Here is a 10,500-nt window from a genome sequence, read left to right on the forward strand (position 1 = left end):
GGTCGAACGCTGTGGACACCCTCTCGTGCCTGCCTCTTCAGCCACACAAACCATTCTGTCACGCTAACTCTGCTTCTAGCTGGCGGGGCCTTATCTGAGCCACAGTGATGATTAACTCAGGTACTGGCCTCTCCGAGCACTGCCCCCTCTGAGTATCTCTCCCCACATCCTTTCCTGATCAGTTGGCCCCCAGCCCTCTGGGCACCCCAGGGAAGCTCCAGGGGTCCCTCTTTGCATGCATGCACACTACCCAGCCTCTGCTTTGCCCCATGAAGGGGAAACCTGAGGTTCATTACTCTTAACCTTTGGACACAATGACCTCTTCCAGGAGGGCCTGGAGCTCAGAAGTGCAGGGTAATACCCAGTCCCAGGACAATGAGAATCCCTGAGCAGAGGATTCTTCTGGGACCAGGATGCAACAGGAGGCCAGAGATCAGGGTCCTCAGGGACAGCAGAGGCAGAGGACCTGAGCCGTGGCTTGATCACATGTCCAGAACACACAGTACTCCGGGCCCCTCTTGCTCCATTTCACTCTTTCATCTCAGAAGGAAGGTAACAGAAGCTTTGGAGCCCCAGGGGGATACACGCTGAACTGAATATTACAGGAAAAAAGTGCCACGGAAATAGAAATGTTGTAATGAGAATTAGAAACCAAAGTATCTGCCCTAAATACAACATGAGCCAACATTTATTTACACTGAACAATGCACTTTTCACATGCAGTATCTCACTGGGTGCATTCCCACTAAGGAGACCACACTGACACCCTCGTTTTGCAGATGGTAAAGCAGAGGCTCAGAGAAGTTAGGTCGTTGCTGAAGATCACACAGTTGACAGAAAGGGGACTCACACCAGGTTGTTACTCCAGATCTCATGAAATAGTTTAAGGATTTATGTTTGTTAAACGAATGAAGTAACTAACACGCTGGTGCAAATTCATGATAATCCCTCGCTCACACAGTGTCATAAGATTTATAAAGACATTCCCCAACATTATCTCACTGGATTCTGCCAACAGCCCTATGAGGTTCTGGACGCTCTGATTTTAGGAAACCTGACACTTAGACGACCAATTTCTGCACACCAGGCAGGAAGAAGAGCTAAAAAACCATAGGTTGCTACTCTTTAGACTTCCGCCGCTATAAACCCAGCCTGCTGTCTTAACCGCTGGACTCCAGCTCTTCCCGTGCCCAGACACGGGAACAATATTTGTTTAATAAATTAAAGAATGAATGAGAGCAACGAGAACCAATATCAGATTATGAATGGGGAAGAGATTTAAAAGCTGACGCAGTCTACAAGTGGAGATTTTAGATCAATTATCTCGCCACTCTGTCCCCTCCAGCAGGGGAAGTGGGATTCCTCCTCCCAACTTGGCTAATTCCACCCGGACAGGGAGGGGCCCTCCCGGGAGCCGGAGACCCTCGCACCTGCGCCTCTCCCTACGGACAGAACCTCGGACAGAGCCGGGATCTGAGGCAAGGGGACCCGGGAGGCCGCCAATGGGAGGGTCGTGGGAGGAGCCCCGGGAGAACGGGGTCGGGGGAGGGGGGGGGAGGGGGATGACGGCGGCGAGAACCCCGGCGGGGCGGGGCGGGCCGGCACGTCCCGGTTCGGCTGCGGCGGAGCGAGCGGGGCCAGCTCTGCAGAAGGCGGCGGCTAGCTAGCCGGGACGGTCACATCCCGCTGCAGGGGCCGGCGGAGCAGCCGCACTGCCTCCCGCACCTGGACTCCGGCCAGCGGCCAGGCCGCGCCGGCACCGCCCCCCGCTCAGGGACAGACTACGTGGCCCGTCCGAGCTCTGGGGTCCCCCGCAGCCCCGCGGCCCGCTCCCGCTGCGCCTCCACCTGCCCTCTGCCCGCAGCTCGGTTCCGCGCTGCCCGCCGCGCCGGGCCCGCGTCGGGATGGGGTAGGGGCAGCGCCGCGGAGCCGGGCGATGGGCCGCCCTCTGGGCACCGAGCAGCCCCCCGAGGCCTGACCGACTGCGAGAACCGGCGGAGGTGGGTGTGGGCCCGGCAGAGCGGCGCACTGGGGACGCCGGGGCGATGCGGGGGCGGGGAAGGAGTGGGGAGAACGGGGGGATCCGGGGCTGCTGTGGGCGGTGGAGAGCCCGGGAAAGCTGCTGCCACGCGTGCATTCTGGGCAGTTCTGGACACCACCCCCCAGCCCCCAACAACTCCTGCCACCTCCAGGAGCCCCGCCTGGATGTCAAGCGGATGCCCCAGTGCCTCACAGCGGACTCGGTGGGGACCATGGCTTCGCTGATGCCCCTCTCCCCATATTTAAGCCCTACGGTCCTCCTGCTGGTCAGTTGTGACCTGGGCTTTGTGCGAGCAGGTGAGTAAAGGGGTAGTGGGGTCGAGCAGAGCTAGTCCGTACATGGGACCTGTTAACCTATTCACTCTGGCACCCAACAGACCGGCCTCCCTCTCCTGTGAATGTGACAGTCACTCACCTCAGAGCCAACTCGGCCACTGTGTCCTGGGACGTCCCAGAAGGCAACATCGTCATTGGCTACTCCATTTCCCAGCAAGTACGAATCACCCTTCTGCTCCCTTAGCCTGTGTCCTTGGAACTCTGAGCCCTCCTTCTGTTACCCCCACTGGGGACCAAAGCTCCCCTCCCCGTGGTGGGGGAATCTGGGAGCTGGTGTCCCCTGGCTCAAGCTGCCCTTGTCATCCTACTCCGTGGAGTGCTTGGATGTTTGAGTCCTGGGACTGGTGTGAGACCACCCTCCTGTCCCATCATCTTCCCGCAGCGACAGAATGGCCCTGGGCAGCGTGTGATCCGGGAGGTGAACACCACCACCAGGGCCTGTGCCCTCTGGGGACTAGCTGAAGATAGCGACTACACCGTGCAGGTGCGGAGCATCGGCCTTCGGGGAGAGAGCCCCCCAGGGCCTCGGGTGCACTTCCGAACTCTCAAGGGTTCTGACCGGCTACCCTCCAATAGCTCAAGCCCAGGTGAGAGGCTCAGCTATCCTCCACTCCCGAAAGCTTTGGATTCTCTGGCTTTTTACCTGCCCTTCAGCCTCTTGTTTACTTTCCCCCAAACAAGCCACAGTGTAGCTTAGATGAATAAAAGGATGACTTAATTCATCATACTGCCAAGAAACGAAAGGAAAAGGTTGGCAGGGGACTGGGTATAAACAGGCTGATAATGAATCGTTTGGGAGAAGGGCTTTCAAGCTTCCTTTTCCCCACCCTCTGTTCCCAGCCGCCGCAATCTGCGTGAATACTTGCCCACAACAGTCCTGCTTTTTTGGTCTCTACCTACCTGTCCACCAACAGCTTCCTAGAGAGGGGCTCTCAGGGGCAACCCTGGTCCCAGACCTCTCCATCCTTACGGGTCTGCATAGAAGAGCTCTGTGGCCGCTCCCCATAACCTGGAGTCTATCTTTTTCTTCTCAGGTGACATCACAGTGGAGGGTCTGGAGGGAGAGCGACCATTACAGACAGGGGAAGTGGTTATCATTGTGGTGGTGTTGCTCATGTGGGCCGGTGAGTGAGCAGCTGCACGGGGGACCAAGGATTGGCGGAGTGGGGGCTCAGTGAAGGTGGGAGGTGGTGAAGGCTCAGGAGAAAAGGCAGGGAGGGAAATGCAGCGGGGAGATGCTTAGTTGGGGGTGAGCAGAAGTTTGAGGAGATGAAGGCTAAGAGCATGGTGCTCGCATATGAGCACCAGAAATTCAAGGGTTTTCTTCTCAGATTTTTCTAGAAATCATGTGGGTATCTCACTGCCCTTCAAGGCTGTGAGTGGGGAGATCAAGATCAAGGTGCAGATTGTATTGTTGTGTTTCAGCTGTCATCGGGCTCTTCTGCCGTCAGTATGATATCATCAAGGACAACGACTCCAACAACAACCCCAAGGAGAAGGGGAAGGGGCCGGAACAGAGTCCTCAGGGAAGGCCGGTGGGGACGAGACAGGTGATGTGATGTGGGGCCGGCGAGGGAGGGAAGGGTGATTTTGCTTCTAGAAGCAGTCAGGGAAAGGGAGAAGGCCAAAGAGGGGCAGGAAGAGAGGGGAAATGGATATTTGGGATGGAGGAGACTCTTACCTTCCTGACATGAGACTCAAGACATTTTTTTTTTTTTACAGAAAAAGTCACCATCCATCAACACCATTGATGTATGAGTGAAGAAACCGAACTCGAAAACAGATGCACTAACACCCTGGGGATGGGGATAGGTTCAGGGAGAGCCTCAGTTGGTGATCTGCCCAAGACTGAAGGATCCCGTAATCTCCTAGAGGGTAATGACACTCCCACAATCTCAGGCCTGGTGCCCATCCTCTTTCCACTGTGAGCAGGGCCAGAAGGTAGGTCTCTTGGGGTCTGTGCCCCTGGACCTGGGGAATGGCTATCATGTGGGATATGTCCTTCCATCCCCCAGGTCCGGGGGAGAGACACTTGTTCAACTGTATCCCACTAGGTCCCAGATGGGCCCCCATTGCACCTGCATCAGGACTCTCGGCATCCCCAGCTGCCCTCACATCTTGCCTCTGGGTCTCAGAGAGGGGGGTTCTTTGGGTACTCCCCCTCCCCCAGCAACTCAAAGGAATTGTCTGGGTCTGGAGGCAGATGCTGCACTGCACTACTCCAATGTCTTCCACGGAGTCTCAGGGGCTCCCCCTCTCACCTGGTAGCCCCCCAGCTGCTGGTGACCCCTTGGACATTTTTCCAATAAATGTTCTTGGACAAACTGGAGATGACTGTTTGGGATACTGTACAGTAAGCTGAAGACACTTCCCCACTGTCTCTCCCCTGACCACAAGGGCCTCTCACACCACTACCAACTTGACAGGAGCACTCTCATTGCTTTAAGGTGTTTGTTTTGATTCTATAGCCTGGAATGGGTGGGGAGAGGACAGAAATGGGTGTAGAAAACTAGAGCCCTAGTTCCTTTTGTTTTGTTCAGTGAGAACGGGGGAGAAGGAAAAGAACGGGGTGGGGGATATAAATTCTCCTGCATCCGTGGAAACGAGGTCATACCACATGAGAGGCGCCGGTAACGTTTTTAAGTTCAATGACCACATTGACACCCAAGCTTTTCGCCATTGATTCCTCTGACTCCTCCATCAACCTCGAGTTAATTTCCAGAAAAGGACTGAACGGTTTTTTTGGACAAATGAAAGAGCAGCTCCGCTAATTGATCCTTCAGTGCCACGTGCTCCTATCCTGTGCACTCCTGTACTCCTAGTCTTCCCCACACTCACTTTTCCTTTTGTTTCTCTCTGCCTCTGTCTCGCTGATTCGGTCAAAGTCAATAATAACTGTAAAGTGTAAATGAGTTTATATTCACTCTCTGCCACTATATCCAGAGGAGGATTATGGAAATAAAACTGAGGGGTTGGAACTCCCCTGTCAAAAGACTTCTACTTTGGGCTCTGGGGCTACTTCCTTCCTGTGAAAATAGAGGGTTTCCTCTACTGTTTCCTAAATTCCAAGGGTGGGGGGGATGGTGCCAGTGAGAGAAATACCACTGTGGGGGAAAAGCTGCAGAACCCAGTATCTGGACTTCATATGCTATACTCTCTGGAGAATTACAGGTCTTCTCAACTTTGGATCTTTCCAGAGGAGTAGGAACGCTCCTTTTCTGCATCTCAGTCTCTCTGGCATGTTCCAAGAATTTAGACCAGTAATTCTGAAAGGGACCCCAATCCAAACAGATCAAGAAGTCATTATCCTTTCTACTTAATCAAGCTCCAACCCCAGGTATCACAAGACTTAACTTTACTCTATCAGATAAGCCAAGTTCTCATTTGCCCTCTGCCTTGAACCACAAAAGCATCCAGATCTGGGCAGCAGATCTTCGGTCCACTGCTACCCAGTTCTGGGGCTGGAAACATTCACATCGCGGACTCTGGACACCTCATCTCTTGGGATGGAAGTGGCACGGGGTATAGAAGCATGGCATAGATATAGGGGGCTAGAAGTTCAGAATATAAAGGCTGTTTAAATGCATCAGCTCTGGGTTGAATCCGAGTTACATCCTTTACTTTTAGTTTGTTAAGTGACCCCTCTAATCCCGAGTCTCCTGGCATGTAAAATGGAACTAATAATGCCATCCCCTTCAAAAAATGTCTTTGAGATTAAGTGAGATAATGCATCTACAACCTTTTGCACAGTACCTGGCAGACGCATCCTGAGTATTCGGTTAGCTATCATTATTAGCCTTGTGATATACTGTGCACATCATAGAGCCTATTTGGGTTCAATCCGGGCTGCTGCAAAACGTATGAAAGCAACCGCCTTGCCTTCCTCCAGGGTTGTAAGGATTAAAAGAAGTGTTCAGCCACACTTTACTCACAATCCCGGCGGGAGAAAGACCGCGATTACGTAGGACCCAGAGTTTGCGGAGGGCTTGTGGGCGTGGCTTGAGCTTGAGTTTGCAAGCGACGACAGGATTGGTTGAAGAGAGGACTCGAGTCCTGTAGGGGTCCCGCCCTAGACCTCACTGCGCCTGCGCACGTTCTGTTTGCTTCACAGCGAAGCTACGTGGTGACCTTGCGAAGTGTGTCGCGCTGTAGTCGCGTCTGCGTCAGCACCAGTCGCTGCGGCTGCGTGGCGGGTTGTCCAGGTAACGAGGGGAGTTGTCGCTGACTGGTGGCATTGGAGAGACAGGTGTTCGTCATGCAGTTGAAGCACCTGAGGACCCTGCTGAGCCCTCAGGTGAGGAGTTGCGTGCCTCTTCCCTCCCCCGCCAGCCTTAACGTTCCCAGAGAAGTGGGGGAACTGAAATCTCACGATGGTGAGCGCCTACTGTATGCGGAATCTCTGCTCGGTCGGTAGTGTGCAGTAGCAGGACGGACCGCTAACCGCGGTAGCTTTCGTTCCGTTTCGTTTGACATCAGTTGTGTACGAGGCCCGGTGCTGGGCGCACATGGAAACAGCGAACCTATGTCTGCGCCCGGATAAACGAGCGCTTTAGGTAAAAGCCCCCAAGACGGAGTGCGGAAGACCTCCCGTTCGTTCTGATGATGAAGATCTCAGATTCGGAAAAGGCTGGGCACCGGGAGAGGAACCATGCTGAAGAGAGGCTGGGTTTTGGAGCTAGGAGACCAGCACTCAAGTCCTAGTGCCAGCTGCACTTTCAATAAATGGTCCAATCCCGCTGACCTGAAGCCCTCGGCACACAGTCTCTGAGCGCCCACCCAGCGGCTTCATTGGGAAAATGGGAGTAACAATAATAGCAACCTGAGGGAGTTTGGAGGAAGAGTTCGCAAAAGCCTTCGCGAACTAAAAATCCCTGTAGAATCTGATAGACGAGAGAGAACATTCAAAATTCAAAGGATAGGCTCATACAAAGCTAATGATAGTATCTGCCATAAGCGAATGTTTCCTATGTAGCAAGACAGCATAATTTAAGGAGTTAGGATTGTGGTTTGTGGAGTCAGACATACGGGGATATAAATCTTGGTTCCACCCCCTTACGAATGTGTATGTAAACTTGAGCAAATTACTTAACTTTTCTGAAATCAGGTTCCCCATCTGTAAAATATGCATAATCATCTCTGTCTCAGCGTTATGAAGTAAAAGGACAATGCATATTGAGCATTTATCAAACTGCCTAGTCTATGGAAAGATCTTGTTAAGGGTTAGTTTTTATTATTCTACTCCCGGTCCCCATTGAATCCTCAGGCAGTGCTGTGAGGAATGAGGAAGGCTTCACAGCGAATGTGGTATTAGGAGAATAGAGGGAAATTAGAACAAAAGAGAGAAGTGCTCATTGCTCAGGAAACTGCCCCCAAAATTGTAATTTAAAAATTCCTTTACCCTAATGGAGTAATTGGAAGTGAAAATCCCCTTCAGTCTTTCAAAATAAAGATGTCATGATGCAGGGTAGGGCAAAGGCCCAGGATTGGCAAAATGATGAAGGAAGATGATGAGCTAGGAAACGAGGAACCCTCAGCCCTTCAAACCTAATTTAATCAAGCGGTGGATGGGGGGGTAAAGGTGGTGGTGAGGCTATTTTCTGACTCTGAGGATTTTGATGGAGGGGAGGGGGGGAAAAAAGGCCTTTTAAACCTGGGACTTTGGAGGTAGGTGGTTTAGGAGTGATAAGTAACAAAGTTTCAAACCAGAGCTCTGGAACCCAAGTAATTAATCACACAATTGGAGCAGAAACTAAATGTTTTATTTCAAGGAAGGAGGTCCTTAGTGCAGAACCTTTGAGGACCAGGTGGTAGACAGATGTGGAAGGGAATAATCCACAATTGAGATGATCACTTCAAAACTGGACTTCTGAGCAGTGTATAGTTTTGGGGGGGGGGATTTAAAAAAAAAAAAAAAACTACATGTGGCATTTTCATCCTAAATCTCAACTCTGAGTGTCTTACTCCCCATTCCAGAATCTCCACTGTCTTTTTCCTACCAAATGAGCCCAAACTCCTTGGCCAGATTTCAAAGTCTTTTTGCGCTGGCCTCACTGTTTTTCCTGCCTTGCCGCCTCTGTTCTATTTGCAAGATCGTTTCAGCTAAATTAAATTACTGTCTCTTAATGAGATTTGCCTTTGCTCGTATCATTCCTTCTACTTAAGATAACTTCCCCCATTTAACTGCATCCAATTCTTCAAACCTTAACGTTGGTCATTTAAACATACAAGGATTTCAGGCTTCCCCAAACTATCATCGTGCTTTGTACATGCCTCTTTAATGGGATTTTTCCTGTTTTGCACCATGTTATTAGCCTGGGGGCAGGGACCGTATTTTGCTCTTTTTCTTCCTCTCAGCCCTGGGCTACATGCCTTTCTCAGTGTGGTATTCAAAAAATACTGAATGAGGAGTGCCTGGGTGGCTAACTCATGAAGTGTCTTCAGCTGGGACATGATCCAGGGTCGTGGGATTGAACCCCACATTGGGCACCCTGCTTACTGGGAAGCCTACTTCTCCCTCTCTCGCTCCCCCTGCTTGTGTTCCCTCTCTTGCTGTCTCTGTGTCAAATAAATAAATAAAACCTTTAAATAATAATATTAAATGAAAAAAATATGTATATATTGAATGAATGGCTGAAGACCAGAACCTATTAAAAAAAAAAAAACTTATCAGACCAATTAAATTTATTTCAGTTGTGGGACGCCTGGGTGGCTCAGTTGGTTGGACGACTGCCTTCCACTCAGGTCATGATCCTGGAGTCCCGGGATCGAGTCCCGCATCGGACTCCCAGCTCCATGGGGAGTCTGCTTCTCTCTCAGACCTTCTCCTCATTCATGCTCTCTCTCACTGTCTCTCTCTCAAGTAAATAAATAAAATCTTTATTTATTTTTTTTTTAAGATTTTATTTATTTATTTGAGAGAGAGACAGTGAGAGAGAACATGAGCGAGGAGAAGGTCAGAGAGAGAATAAATAAAATCTTTAAAAAAAAATTTATTTCAGTTGAGCTATGAAGGAGCAAGGCCATCGCAGGGGTGCATTGGTAGAGTTGATTCTGCGTGTCACCTCGAAGTGTATTTGCATTATGGGTTTCTAAAGCACCTTGTTCTCCTGGGCCAGGGTTCTATAGCCTTGGAGATCAGGATGCATCTTTTGTTTTAAGGACTATGATGTGGAGAATTGACCAAAGTCACAGTAGAGCTAAAGGAACTAGAAATGCTTTTGTCACTCTAGACGAACAGCTGGGCTTATTTTTGCCCCCTCTGCCTCTGCAGGATGGAGCTGCAAAGGTGACCTGCATGGCTTGGTCCCAGAACAATGCCAAGTTTGCGGTCTGCACAGTGGACCGAGTGGTGTTGCTCTACGATGAACATGGGGAGCGGAGAGATAAATTCTCCACCAAACCAGCTGACATGAAGGTGAAGAGAGTACTGTGTGTCCTTAACCTGTTCATGGGGTCTTAGGAATCTAGAAAACTTCCTAACTAAGTTCCCCAGCCATCTGCCTAGGAAATGGCCTGCCCCGTCTTTTCTCAGGATAAATCCCTGACGCTCAATGCAGTCACACAAACACCTTTTCTTCTCTTTTCTCTACCATGTGTACTCATGACTTTTTTTCTTTTCCTTTTTTAACTCTTAGTATGGCAGGAAGAGCTATATGGTGAAGGGCATGGCTTTTTCTCCTGATTCCACTAAAATTGCCATAGGACAGACCGACAACATCATCTATGTGTACAAGATTGGTGAAGACTGGTGAGGATAGAGACTGGGAGGTGGGGGTGACCTGGAAAAGAAGGGGAAGGCAGGAAGAAATGTCTCACTGGGGAAAGGGGAGAAGAGAAGGTGATGGTCCAGGCTGGGACGTGGAGAGCAAAGGCTGTTCCGAGTCTGTTGCTGCTTCCCTATCTGTGCCTGCCTCGTGTTGTGAGATCCCATCCCTGGGGGAATCAGCCTAAGGTCAGCATGAGGACCTGTGATGGGAGCCCTTGGTGACACAGCATCTTTGTTCCTGTTCTAAAACTGCTCGGGCTCCATTTTATGCCTCCATTATGTTCCATTTTAAGCTCCTATGGAATAGAAGGAAACATTAGGGGGAGCAGGGAACGTATCAGGTCTTTCTTCCCTTCCCC

General features: G+C 50.9%; 2 protein-coding genes across 2 annotated transcripts; both read left to right on the plus strand.

The window, feature by feature from the left end:
• Positions 1-1,571: 1,571 nt before the first annotated feature.
• On the plus strand, positions 1,572-4,705 carry FNDC4 (fibronectin type III domain containing 4). Its single transcript, XM_059387241.1, has 7 exons — positions 1,572-2,000; positions 2,193-2,337; positions 2,418-2,533; positions 2,759-2,963; positions 3,411-3,500; positions 3,802-3,926; positions 4,099-4,705. Exons 2-7 carry the CDS (start codon positions 2,217-2,219, stop codon positions 4,132-4,134), a joined length of 693 nt encoding a protein of 230 aa, XP_059243224.1. The 5' UTR covers positions 1,572-2,000; positions 2,193-2,216; the 3' UTR covers positions 4,135-4,705.
• Positions 4,706-6,494: 1,789 nt separating this feature from the next.
• Positions 6,495-10,127, plus strand: LOC132008627 (intraflagellar transport protein 172 homolog). Its single transcript, XM_059387239.1, has 3 exons — positions 6,495-6,670; positions 9,647-9,790; positions 10,011-10,127. Exons 1-3 carry the CDS (start codon positions 6,632-6,634, stop codon positions 10,125-10,127), a joined length of 300 nt encoding a protein of 99 aa, XP_059243222.1. The 5' UTR covers positions 6,495-6,631.
• Positions 10,128-10,500: the final 373 nt, after the last annotated feature.

Source organism: Mustela nigripes, unplaced genomic scaffold, assembly GCF_022355385.1.
Source record: "Mustela nigripes isolate SB6536 unplaced genomic scaffold, MUSNIG.SB6536 HiC_scaffold_514, whole genome shotgun sequence".
In the NCBI taxonomy this organism is placed as follows: Eukaryota; Metazoa; Chordata; class Mammalia; order Carnivora; family Mustelidae; genus Mustela; species Mustela nigripes.